The 13891-nt window shown below is 39.4% G+C and overlaps 1 protein-coding gene across 2 annotated transcripts in view; it reads left to right on the forward strand.

The window, feature by feature from the left end:
* The first annotated feature begins 2351 nt into the window (after positions 1 to 2351).
* LOC149079177 (uncharacterized) overlaps positions 2352 to 13891 on the forward strand; it is a 51111-nt gene continuing 39571 nt past the window's right edge. Inside the window, exons 1-4 of one of the 2 annotated variants that reach the window (XM_089239952.1) lie at positions 2352 to 2784; positions 5255 to 5413; positions 7700 to 7858; positions 10741 to 10906. In XM_089239952.1, the coding sequence (XP_089096078.1) occupies positions 2659 to 2784; positions 5255 to 5413; positions 7700 to 7858; positions 10741 to 10890 (594 nt within the window). In that variant the 5' untranslated portion in view covers positions 2352 to 2658 and the 3' untranslated portion in view covers positions 10891 to 10906. The remainder of the gene's footprint in view (positions 2785 to 5254; positions 5414 to 7699; positions 7859 to 10740; positions 10907 to 13891) is intronic. The other variant, XM_089239950.1, reaches the window with a different exon arrangement.

Raw genomic sequence — 13891 nt, forward strand, 5'->3', positions numbered from 1 at the left:
TTCTTTTCACAACTCTGATAACATAAATACTCTAGAGCCGTGCATAATACATAAATTCACACAACACGTTTCGACATTTGCTTATTCGTTCGGATATTCCGCAGAGGAATGTGTGCGAGATGCATGTGCGGTTAAGTAAAATAGTGATGGCAAATAATAACTTTTTCCGAAAGTCCCGTTTACAAGCACAGTGACCATACATTCTGAACGTATGGTAAACCTGACAACTCCATTCTCTTTCCCACAATTGGTTGCAAAAAAGTTGTCTTTTTTTCCCATTCTAAAAGAATGCAATTTCTTTGTGAATGAGTTTTTAGAGCGGTAACTAAATCTCAATAATTGGAACACGGTGCATGTTTTCCGTATACTGTTCTACATGTTCTTCATTCACCGAGGCACTCCGCGAATTCCAACTCCTGCCTCTAAAAAAAAGAATAACGCGACGTTGCCCTTCTTTACTCGCAAACGCAGATGAAAAAACAACCGATTGACTCCCAGACGCAATATCACGTGCTTCCGAACAACTCCCTAGGGCAAGTCCATTTTCCCCAGTAGCGTTTGTTTCCCTTACCTTACTTCTCGTTTTGATATTCATAAAAATTCGCTACGAATTTTGTTATGTTTGCTTTGAAATTTTTTAGTACGCAATTGATATTGAATATCTATTCTTTTTCAGCTTTGGCTAATACAAATAGAGATTCATCCGCTCGTGATGTCTCTACCAACTTTGATAAAACTTCATGCGAATCTTTTAGAACTGAACCGGAGGCAAGTATCAATTCCGTTCTTATCTTTTATAGTGTACAAAGGTATAGGCTGTAGTCCCGACGAAGAGAGTTAATACAGTCAAACTCAGTTATAACAAATACAAACAACAGGCCAAAAGCCCAACGAGGTGGCTGAAAGAAGATGCCCATAAAAAATATACATGCCAAATACACTCAGTGGCCGAAAAATTAGGAGCACCTCTCACTCAAACTTCGACTCGTCCGTGCAGCACGTGCACTGACGTAATAAACCAAATTTGCTGATAAAAAGCTTTCTTCTAGAGGAAGAACCAGTTAACATTGCAATTCACTTGGGAAAAACAACAGATTTGAGTGACTCTGAAAGCGGCATGATTGTGGGTGCATAAGGGGCGACTTCAGTACAGCTACTAACCTTCTTGGCTTTCTCGTACAATAGTATCTCAAGTCTTCAAAGAATTGCAGCTAAGCCAAAAAACTTAAAAAACGTGGAATAGTGGGCGAATATCGCTTGTTAACGAAAGGTGTCAGGCAACTTGTACTCATGGTATGTAGCAACAGAAGAGCTACAACGCAATATAACACAGGATCATCGCAAAGCATACCCGTACGCTATACAAGATGGATCTTGAAAGAAATTGGTTTTAACAGCCGATGACCAACAAAAGTTCCTTTGATTCGCCGCAACCGAATATTATGGCTTTTGTGGGCTAGAGAACGGCGAAATTGTAATTTGAAAACTTGATGAACAAAAGAAGGTTGTCTGGTCTGACGAGTCAAGGTTTCTTTTCCATGGCGTTGATGGCAGGATCCGTCTGTGGCAGCAGCACGATGCCATAGATCCAGCATACCACATAACAACCGTTTAAGCGGGTGGCGGCGGAATCACGGTCTGAGGAGCATTTTCCTGGTATACTCTTGGTTCCTTATTTCCATTGGAAATATCCGTCGTTGAAAGCACTTACCTCTACATCGTTGCTGACCCACCCGTTAATGGAAATAATGCTTCCTGATGATGATGGCTATATTTCTAGCAGGACAATGCATTCTCCTAAGGGGCTGGAATTGTCTCAGATTGGTTTGAGGGGCACAATTTAGACTTTCGATTGCTTCAATGGCCCTCTCAATCACCCGTTCTCAACCCAATTGAGCATTCTTGGGACGAAGTTGAAAGGTCTGTTAAAAGCTTCGAAACACCCCCTCCTAATCTGAGGGAATTAAGAGCTGCCATTTCGTTAGCATGGGCTAACATTCCTCCTAGGATTGCGTAACTTGTAGAGTCCATGCCTCAAAGAATATCTGCTTCCATCAAAGCCAGAGGAGGTCCCCACACGGTATTAATGGTGAGTGGCAGGGTGTTTTTAATTTTTTCGCCAAACTGGGTGTATATGTTTGTGCTATTACAAAGTTTCGTTGTTATTCACACTACTTTTTCAGTTCACCCGGTTTTACGGTATCTTTTATCCTAGATACCCTTAATTATATATAAAGGTATATACTGAAAGAAATTCTCTATGTAATTTTGAAAATTCGCCAAATTATCGATGATTGAAATTCGTGATTTTCGGCCATTATTTTAAGAGATGGTCATTTTACATCGCGTAAAGCATGACAAAAATCAAAAATTTCACTAGTCAATATCTCGACGAATTTCAGTTTAAGCGATACAAGGAAAATTTCTGTACGAAAAAAACTACGCACGAATTTTACCAATTATCATTTTTAAATTGAAGAGTAGAGCGATTTTCACGCCTTATCCCTGTTATTTCATGGGAAGCGAAACTATAATTCAATTACCCCTCTTTTTGTTGAAACCCTTTCATACTTTAGAATAAACTATTTATTTGTTCCTTCCGCACACTTTTTTGTTCCATTTCAGGACGTCGAAATTGTTGATGACCATATTAATGCGATGGAGGAAAGCAAAATTTCCGACAATAACCCTTCTGAGAGTATGCTAGATGAGCAAGAATTGCATAAACCCATAATTGAAATTGAGTCCTCCGTCAATTTATACAGCGATGATAAACAGACTCAGGTAAGTTTTGCGCAAAGAAACAATTGCTTTGGTAAACTTTTTCACTCAGAGTTTGTGAAAGCTGTTCAAAACAACTGCAAATACGGTGACGTCAGAAGATGTTTCTAACCTGTAGGCATAGGAGAATACAGGGGGGTGGAGCGAAGTGGATGATCTCGCAACCCGTTTAGTTGGAGAATTGTATTATTCACATAGGTGGGCAGGCGGAGGTATACATTCACCGGTGATTCGCCCCACTCGTTCCACGAACCTGTTCACGCAACATTGTTTTATTATAACATACGTGCTTTTACTTCCTTCTCATAACAAGAACAAATTCTATCTTATTTTTATGGCCATTTGTTTTAGCAAAGTTTGACATGATTGGTCCTTGCACCAATAAAACCAACATCCAATCGAGAAATCTGTATACTAGTGCCTGTGGTTGCTCGACTTTTTATTCATATAGGACAGTAGTAATGAAGCTTCAGTCACCCGCGGCCCCCTTGTACAATTCCTGTTTCATCTGCGGCACCCCCAGAATAGTTTGGTTGATAATAGTTTACTTTCAAAAGAAACAATTCCGAAATTTAAATAGGCACACGAATCAATTTCTTCAGCTCACCGTGACACCACCTCTAAAAGCCGCGATGTACACTTTGAGAAACTCTGATATAGGAGATTTTGATTTCGGAATCACTTCAAAGGTGCTTAACCCCGTGCTAAAATTTACTGTGAGTGCTGAGCACCCAGAGCACCCCCAGCTTCAACCCACCGGACACTCTAAATTACTTTTAGAGAGGTCTGCAAGAGTGGCATGGGAAGGAGAAAGGGAACTGTGTGTGTATGCGGGGCCGCCTGAAGAGAATCATTGGCTCCCGGGCCCATGATTTCTTGTATTGTAATAATTGTGTTTTTAGTTTTGTAATTTTACCTGTTTCGAGGTACGACGTTACATGTTTCAGGGTACAAGACCCCAATGATTTACCTTGGAACATTTTAGCCCGCTCTTAAACCCATATCTCATGGTTATCCGTTCAAGGATTACGTCAGCAAATTTTCAGCCATTTTTCACCCCCCTCCCTCCCTCATTGTCAGCAAAACCCTGACCTCCCTTGTCAGCAAAATTTCGTCAGCACTGCCCCCCTACCTCCTATTACATATTGGTGGGGATCAGAAACTACGCGGGGAGGGGGGCATAATGGTGGGGTCTCCTGCCCCCCCCCCAAAACGATCAAAAAATAATTTTTCAAATGCAAAAAATATTTTTTTTAAAAATCAAAATTTCAAAATAAAATACCTTTATATGTTATTACAATCAATTTCTGCTAATTTCAATGCAATTCCAAGGCTAAGAACTCAAAATTCCATTTTAAGAAATTCATAGCGACCCGCCCTGTTAGCCATATTATGATAAATCCTTGGCCCGTGGATCAAATATGATCCTGGGGCTATCTGATGCGGCCTGCCCTCCTCAAACCAAATTTTGTAAAAATGAACTAGGCGGCACATTTACAGATTGCTTAAGTGTCCCGTGGTACGATTCCAAAGCATTTAAGCGGCATTTTCAGATCACTTTAATGACCCAGGGCACAGTTCCAGAACACTTAAGCGATTCCTGACACATTTAGAGATCCCCTGAGTGACATGTGACGTAGTTTTAGAGCACTTAAGTGTCCCCCATTGCGGTTCTGCATCACTCAAGTTACCCGCGGCACATTCTCCGATTATTTAAGTGATCTGAGACATATAATTACGGATCACTTGAATGATGCGTGCACAGTTCCAGAACACTTAAGCGATTCCTGACACATTTAGAGATCCCCTGAGTGACATGTGACGTAGTTTTAGAGCACTTAAGTGTCCCCCATTGCGGTTCTGCATCACTCAAGTTACCCGCGGCACATTCTCCGATTATTTAAGTGATCTGCGACATATAATTACGGATCACTTGAATGAGGCGTGGCACAGTTCCAGAGCACATAAGCGGTCCTGACACATTTCCAGATAACTTGGATCCGCGAAACATTTAGAGATCACTAAAGTGGCTCTGTAGGGCACTTATCAATAGGGGGAACGTTACTTCAAGTGCCCACAAACTATTCAAAGGTTTTTCTCGTTTTTGGCGCACCGAGTATGATGCCATCAAGAATATTTCATATTTTCATTAACGGTGGTTGATGAGGAAAGCATTATCCAAACCTCCCTCTCCCCCCTTGTCATCAAAAGTCAACATATCGGAAACCCCCTCCCCCTTATCGATGCTGACGTAATACTTGCATGCCCCCCCCCTCCCCTACAAAGCTGGGCACCAATTTTACCAATTATCATTTTTAAATTGAAGAGTAGAGCGATTTTCACGCTTCATCCCTATTATTTCATGGGAAGCGAAACTATAATTGAATTACTCCTCTTTTTTGTTGAAACCCTTTCATACTTTAGAATAAACTATTTATTTGTTCCTTCCGCACACTTTTTTGTTCCATTTCAGGACGTCGAAATTGTTGATGACCATATTAATGCGATGGAGGAAAGCAAAATTTCCGACAATAACCCTTCTGAGAGTATGCTAGATGAGCAAGAATTGCATAAACCCATAATTGAAATTGAGTCCTCCGTCAATTTATACAGCGATGATAAACAGACTCAGGTAAGTTTTGCGCAAAGACACAATTGCTTTGGTAAACTTTTTCACTCAGAGTTTGTGAAAGCTGTTCAAAACAACTGCAAATACGGTGACGTCAGAAGATGTTTCTAACCTGTAGGCATAGGAGAATACAGGGGGGCGGAGCGAAGTGGATGATCTCGCAACCCGTTTAGTTGGAGAATTGTATTATTCGAAGAGGCGGGCAGGCGGAGGTATACATCCACCGGTGATTCGCCCCACTCGTTCCAGGAACCTGTTCACGCAACATTGTTTTATTATAACATACGTGCTTTTACTTCCTTCTCATGACAAGAACAAATTCTATCTTATTTTTATGGCCATTTGTTTTAGCAAAGTTTGACTTGATTGGTCCTTGCACCAATAAAACCAACATCCAATCGAGAAATCTGTATACTAGTGCCTGTGGTTGCTCGACTTTTTATTCATATAGGACAGTAGTAATGAAGCTTCAGTCACCCGCGGCCCCCTTGTACAATTCCTGTTTCATCTGCGGCACCCCCAGAATAGTTTGGTTGATAATAGTTTACTTTCAAAAGAAACAATTCCGAAATTTAAATAGGCACACGAATCAATTTCTTCAGCTCACCGTGACACCACCTCTAAAAGCCGCGATGTACACTTTGAGAAACTCTGATATAGGAGATTTTGATTTCGGAATCACTTCAAAGGTGCTTAACCCCGTGCTAAAATTTACTGTGAGTGCTGAGCACCCAGAGCACCCCCAGCTTCAACCCACCGGACACTCTAAATTACTTTTAGGGAGGTCTGCAAGAGTGGCATGGGAAGGAGAAAGGGAACTGTGTGTGTATGCGGGGCCGCCTGAAGAGAATCATTGGCTCCTGGGCCCATGATTTCTTGTATTGTAATAATTGTGTTTTTAGTTTTGTAATTTTACCTGTTTCGAGGTACGACGTTACATGTTTCAGGGTACAAGACCCCAATGATTTAACTTGGAACATTTTAGCCCGCTCTTAAACCCATATCTCATGGTTATCCGTTCAAGGATTACGTCAGCAAATTTTCAGCCATTTTTGACCCCCCCCTCCCTCCCTCATTGTCAGCAAAACCCTGACCTCCCTTGTCAGCAAAATTTCGTCAGCACTGCCCCCCCTACCTCCTATTACATATTGGTGGGGATCAGAAACTACGCGGGGAGGGGGGCATAATGGTGGGGTCTCCTGCCCCCCCCCCCCAAAACGATCAAAAAATAATTTTTCAAATGCAAAAAATATTTTTTAAAAAAATCAAAATTTCAAAATAAAATACCTTTATATGTTATTATAATCAATTTCTGCTTATTTCAATGCTATTCCAAGGCTAAGAACTCAAAATTCCATTTTAAGAAATTCATAGCGACCCGCCCTGTTAGCCATATTATGATAAATCCTTGGCCCGTGGACCAAATATGGTCCTGGGAGTTATCTGATGCGGCCTGCCATCCTCAAACCTTATTTTGTAAAAATGAACTAGGCGGCACATTTACAGATTGCTTAAGTGTCCCGTGGTACGATTCCAAAGCATTTAAGCGGCATTTTCAGATCACTTTAATGACCCAGGGCACAGTTCCAGAACACTTAAGCGATTCCTGACACATTTAGAGATCCCCTGAGTGACATGTGACGTAGTTTTAGAGCACTTAAGTGTCCCCCATTGCGGTTCTGCATCACTCAAGTTACCCGCGGCACATTCTCCGATTATTTAAGTGATCTGCGACATATAATTACGGATCACTTGAATGAGGCGTGGCACAGTTCCAGAGCACATAAGCGGTCCGGACACATTTCCAGATAACTTGGATCCGCGAAACATTTAGAGATCACTAAAGTGGCTCTGTAGGGCACTTATCAATAGGGGGAACGTTACTTCAAGTGCCCACAAACTATTGAAAGGGTTTTCTCGTTTTTGGCGCACCGAGTATGATGCCATCAAGAATATTTCATATTTTCATTAACGGTGGTTGATGAGGAAAGCATTATCCAAACCTCCCTCTCCCCCCTTGTCATCAAAAGTCAACATATCGGAAACCCCCTCCCCCTTATCGATGCTGACGTAATACTTGAATGTCCCCCACCCCTACAAAGCTGTGCACCAATTTTACCAATTATCATTTTTAAATTGAAGAGTAGAGTGATTTTCACGCTTCATCCCTATTACTTCATGGGAAGCGAAACTATAATTGAATTACTCCTCTTTTTTGTTGAAACCCTTTCATACTTTAGAATAAACTATTTATTTGTTCCTTCCGCACACTTTTTTGTTCCATTTCAGGACGTCGAAATTGTTGATGACCATATTAATGCGATGGAGGAAAGCAAAATTTCCGACAATAACCCTTCTGAGATTATGCTAGATGAGCAAGAATTCGATAAACTCATAATTGAAATTGAGTCCTCAGTCAATTTATACAGTGATGATAAACAGACTCAGGTAAGTTTTGCGCAAAGAAACAATTGCTTTGGTAAACTTTTTCACTCAGAGTTTGTGAAAGCTGTTCAAAACAACTGCAAATACGGTGACGTCAGAAGATGTTTCTAACCTGTAGGCATAGGAGAATACAGGGGGGCGGAGCGAAGTGGATGATCTCGCAACCCGTTTAGTTGGAGAATTGTATTATTCGAAGAGGCGGGCAGGCGGAGGTATACATCCACCGGTGATTCGCCCCACTCGTTCCAGGAACCTGTTCACGCAACATTGTTTTATTATAACATACGTGCTTTTACTTCCTTCTCATGACAAGAACAAATTCTATCTTATTTTTATGGCCATTTGTTTTAGCAAAGTTTGACTTGATTGGTCCTTGCACCAATAAAACCAACATCCAATCGAGAAATCTGTATACTAGTGCCTGTGGTTGCTCGACTTTTTATTCATATAGGACAGTAGTAATGAAGCTTCAGTCACCCGCGGCCCCCTTGTACAATTCCTGTTTCATCTGCGGCACCCCCAGAATAGTTTGGTTGATAATAGTTTACTTTCAAAAGAAACAATTCCGAAATTTAAATAGGCACACGAATCAATTTCTTCAGCTCACCGTGACGCCACTGACATAGGTTGACGACACCTCTAAGAGCCGCGATGCGCACTTTGAGAAACCCTGATATAGGAGATTTTGATTTCGAAATCAGTTCTAAGGTGCTTAACCCCGTGCTAATATTCACTGTGAGTGCTCAGCACCCAGAGCACCCCCAGCTTCAAGCCACCGGACTCTCTAAATTACTTTTAGTTAGGTCTACAAGAATGAAACGGGAAGGAGAAAGGGAACTGTGTTTGTGTGTGTGTGTATGTGTACGCAGGGCCGTCTTAAGAGTATCATGGTCCCTCGGATCAAATGGTTTTTCGGAGGCCCTAGCTGGTAAATCCTAGAAAAGTTCAACCGGATCTCCTTTTTGTAGGTCCCCTCTTCTCTTGCGGCCCCCGGACCGTGCCCGGGTAAGCACATGCGCGAAGGTGGCACTATGTGTATGTGTGTGAGAGAGAGAGAGATAGAACAATTGCTAATTTACTAGTCAAGAAAGTAATTATTAACAATGTTATTATCAACCAGGGGTGTTCTGTAGTCCTTGCCAACGCTGTACTTACGATTGATATACAGTCGAATCCCGTTATAACGAACTCCAAAGAGACCAGACAAATCACTTCGTTACTCCGAAATTTCGTTACAAAGGGGGGGGGGGAATTGTTTCCCCCCCCCTTTGTTGTTTTTGGAATTGTTTTGTTTTTTCCAATTGTTTTTTAGAATTGTTCCTATGTAAACTTATCTGGGGGATTAAAAAAATTGTTCTTTAAAACCAGATTTTCGCTATAATGGTATTCATTAAAACGGGATTCGACTGTAGTTGCCTCATGTAATTCGCATCTAGGGACACTTTTTGCGGGAAGCACAAGGGAGGCATAAGGGCTTCGTCACCCATTTGCCATTTATTACGTACTACTATAGTAATGCTAAAAAAAAACCACATTTTTTTAGTTATTTACCTTCAAAAAAAAATTAAGTTGACAGAAAGTGATCAAATTAGCTGAGAAAGGCATTTTTTTTTTATCAATCTTTCGATATTTAATTTTTTACAAAAATAATAAAAAAAATATTTTTGATCGTCTTGGGGGAGAGGCACAAGTTCCTCTTTCCCCCCTCCACGTACTCATTGGATCAGTCTCTATTTAATGTGAAGTGGCGGTAGGAAAACTTATTTGGAACACCAAAAGCATTTGCGCGATATTGATATTGACTTAGTTGCATTTTTTTGTTCAAAGTGTTGCACATAAACACAAAAAAAGCCATTGTCATCTTCTTCAATTACAAATAACAGAGAAACCGGTTACTATTACAGCTAAAATCAGTGTTGCCATTCCTAAAGTTATAAATGGCAAAAAAATAGAAATATATATTTCTTATATTGTTTCACACATACAGCCTAAACATGTGAATTTTGAAAGGTATTCAAAATTAAATACCATATTACAAAAAAAACTGGGCATGATGGCTATTTTTTAAGGTGAGATCTGGAATCAAATTTTTCCACGTTAGACAAACGTTGTAGACTAGTGTTATCGTATATAATCACACCCCAATATAACAAACTCCTATTTAACGAATTCTACAATTGGACCCCGATACAAATTTACCTTTATTTGACAAATTATACAACCAGGACTCGATATAAAGAACTCTTGTTTAAGAAATTTCACTATTGCACCTCGATATAATGAACTCTCATTAAACAAATTTTACGATATTACTCATCATTTCATCAAATTATCATTACGTATGATTTTTTTCAATATTTATCAAATTTACTAACGCCGCTCGGATGTTATGCATAATCGCCGGTAAAAGTTATAAATTTGTAAAACTTTCCGAGAGGATTAGTGATTATGCATAATAACTGATTTATCACGTTAACGGTAGCATGTGTGTAAATAATCATATTTGTGTGATTATTTTGATGTTTTATTTCAATGTAAATTATTTATATTTTAAAAAAATACTCATTATACTTTCCAGTAATATTCGTGTTTTTGTTGTAATTTTGCCTGTTTCGAGGTACAACATTACATATTTCAGGGTACAAGACAACAACAATGCTGTTCCTCGGAACAGTTTAGCCCGCTCTTAAACCCATATCTCATTATATTATAGTAGAACTGAAAAGCAAATAATAACTGGGGAGAAAAAAACGTTTAAAAAATAACGTTCCAAGACACCACAATCTCTCCTATTTCGCGTGTATCAATACTGTGATTATCACTGAAGTTTTCTTTGTGTTACTGCACGCCATTTTCACCATTTTGTCTGTTTACATTATTTTCAGAATACGGGAAAATCACCTGAGAATGAGACTTCTCTTGAGAAGCAACTGGACACTCTGAATATTGTTTTGCCGTGTCATTTAGACCTGACAGATTTCATGACATTATATGGCGTTTCCGAAGAAGATTACTACGGAAAAGCAGCTTTTTAATTCAAAGAAAATTCAGGTAAGCTCTAGAAAAGATATCCCAAAGTAACATTTAATCAGTGCCGTATTAATGCACGACCAGATGGCCTCGTGAAAATTTACGGCTCAAGAGACGAGGGGGCCTCAGAAAAACGAGAAGTAGTTGAATTTTTCGAGAATTTCCCAGGCAGAGGCCCATGATGCTCTTAAGACGGCCCTGACTAGGGGAACGTATGAAAAGTTATATTTTGTAACAATTTAACGTAAATGCGCCATGTTATGATATATTTTGGCGTATTCTCAGACATTTTCAATAATCGGAAATTTTTATCAGCACAAACAGTCCAGGAGAAAAATGCTTGGGCAAGGCACTTTCTGGACAGGCTGCATGTTCATTTATTTAAACAATATTGTTTGGCCGAGGCCTATACAAGGAAATGCGGTGGTGAAATAACAGTTTATACTCCTATAACAGCCTCCTATACTGTTATACTCCTATATATACTATACAGTTTATACTCCTATATATACTATACAGTTTATACTCCTATATATACTATACAGTTTATACTCCTATATATACTATACAGTTTATACTCCTATATATACTATACAGTTTATACTCCTATATATACTATACAGTTTATACTCCTATATATACTATACAGTTTATACTCCTATATATACTATACAGTTTATACTCCTATAACAGCCTCCTATACTGTTATACTCCTATATATACTATACAGTTTATTCTCCTATAACAGCCTCCTATACTGTTATACTCCTATATATACTATACAGTTTATACTCCTATAACAGCCTCCTATACTGTTATACTCCTACATATACTATACAGTTTATACTCCTATACTGTTATACTCCTATATATACTATACAGTTTATTCTCCTATAACAGCCTCCTATACTGTTATACTCCTATATATACTATACAGTTTATTCTCCTATAACAGCCTCCTATACTGTTATACTCCTATATATACTATACAGTTTATACTCCTATAACAGCCTCCTATACTGTTATACTCCTATACTGTTATACTCCTGTTAACCTCCAATAACAGTTTGACAGTGACGATTGATTTTGTTCCAACCCCCCCCCCCCCTAAAAGTATATATTACACGATATCAAATCTATAAAGGGGGGGGGGAATTACATGAAATTTTATAATTCAGAAGTAAAACAAGTAAAACTAAGGCAGAATTATGATTTTGAATAGTTTTAAGCACGGGCATAGAAAAAAAAAGGGAGAAGGGGAGCCTTTCAACTTGCAAATCATTGATAATATCTGTTGGATCATTTTTGTTTATTTTTGGGACATCTTTGGAAGTTTTCGAAATTTTTGTTTGCCATTTCCCAAAAAGACAGAACTTAAATTTTTAGAATTTTTTTTTTCCCCCAAAATATTTTTTAAAAAAATTTAAAGATATTTTTCCCATCGACTGCTTGTTAGGATTTTCACAAAGGCTTCAAATACAACCACTGAATCATGGCGTGACCGATATTACATTATTTTTGGTGAACCATAATCATTGGGTACCTGTTCTTTCAGATGCATTTTCGAGTTGCAATCTGTTGGCATTTCTTTTACTTCTACGGGTAAATGGAACTAAAGCATCTGTATACCTATATTCCAGGAGCTATAAATCTAACCGCAAAAGGGTGGCTCTAGGCCAGCGGTGGCCAACCATTTCCCAAGCCGTGCCACAATCTAGATTATTTTCGATGCGCGTGCCACTCTACGAATTTTAAAACACAGGCTATACACACGTCCCATTTTCACAGGACATTCTCTCCGTTCATGCAAAATATTGTTCGACTACCCTCTTATTTTCGCAAAAAATGTTCAGTTTGTCACTGTTTTGAGTTCTAAATTTTTTTTTTTTTTTTTTTTTTTGAGAAATAAATTCGACTATCGCAATGCAGATTGTGTTTGTATGGGTATCGGTAGACCAGTTCAATTTACCTATACCCGTCGGAAATAGACACCGGAACCTGAGGACTCGGGCTGCTTGCCTCCCCTCCTCCAATAAACTTTGTATGAGGGCTTAGTATCCTCCAAAGAGTTCATGGATATACAATGTAATTGTATTGTACAATTCATGTCTCACATGCCGACAATCCTGCATCTCATACACATGGTACGTCAAGCAACTATGCCCAAAGATGAAAAACCAAACGGAATTGTATCTAATAGAAAGTCATTACATAATTTATTATTTTAAGAGTGCCTACCATACTGAGTATAGTTTTGGCATCCTTATTATGCAGTCATAAGAAACGGATTGTTCAAAAGTTGAAGTGAATTTTTTTGATTTAAAAACGGAATATAAATTTCTAAATTTCTGGAAAGCGTTCACGTGCCACTCCTAGTCCCTCGGCGTGCCGCGGGTTGGTCACTCCTGCTCTAGGCTGTGTAGCCTATGCAGAAGCAAAAAAATTATAATTTTTTCTTACGCACTCCCTAGAGATCTGTAAGGTCTGTCCAGAGATTTTGTTAATGTTTGTAGACATCGAAGAACCGGGACTCGAACAATCAGAGTCTAGCTCCCTAACCTCTGGACTGCCAAGTGACAATTTCTGACGCATTTCATCTGTTTGGGAACACAGCAGCGAGTTTTCGGGGTTATTTTACTGGTGCAACTTATACGTCGGAAGCCCCGTTCACATGTGCAAATATTGCGGTAACATTGGGAGTTCTAGCACCCGCTTGACGACTTTTTTTTTCCTTCGTTAGGACGAGTTTTCTTAGGAGCAGGTTTCTACAGCGCGAGCAGCGTGAAATCGCTGATTGGTCAAAAAAAAACCTGAATTTCCGGTTTTTAACCAATCAACATTTTCACGCTGCACACGGCGCAAAAGTTCTACTCCTAGGAAAACCCGGCTTGAGGAAAGAAATGAAGAGCAGTCATTGGTGAAAATTCTTGAAGCGGGTTTTAAACCGCTTTTTCTATCTCCCATGTGAACGGGGCTAGAGAGGCGCCGTAACTGTCTCGCACGGGT

The sequence above is a fragment of the Pholcus phalangioides genome, unplaced genomic scaffold, assembly GCF_987345545.1.
Source record: "Pholcus phalangioides strain wild (caught in Gottingen) unplaced genomic scaffold, Ppha-v1.0 ptg000012l_1, whole genome shotgun sequence".
Lineage (NCBI taxonomy): Eukaryota > Metazoa > Arthropoda > Arachnida > Araneae > Pholcidae > Pholcus > Pholcus phalangioides.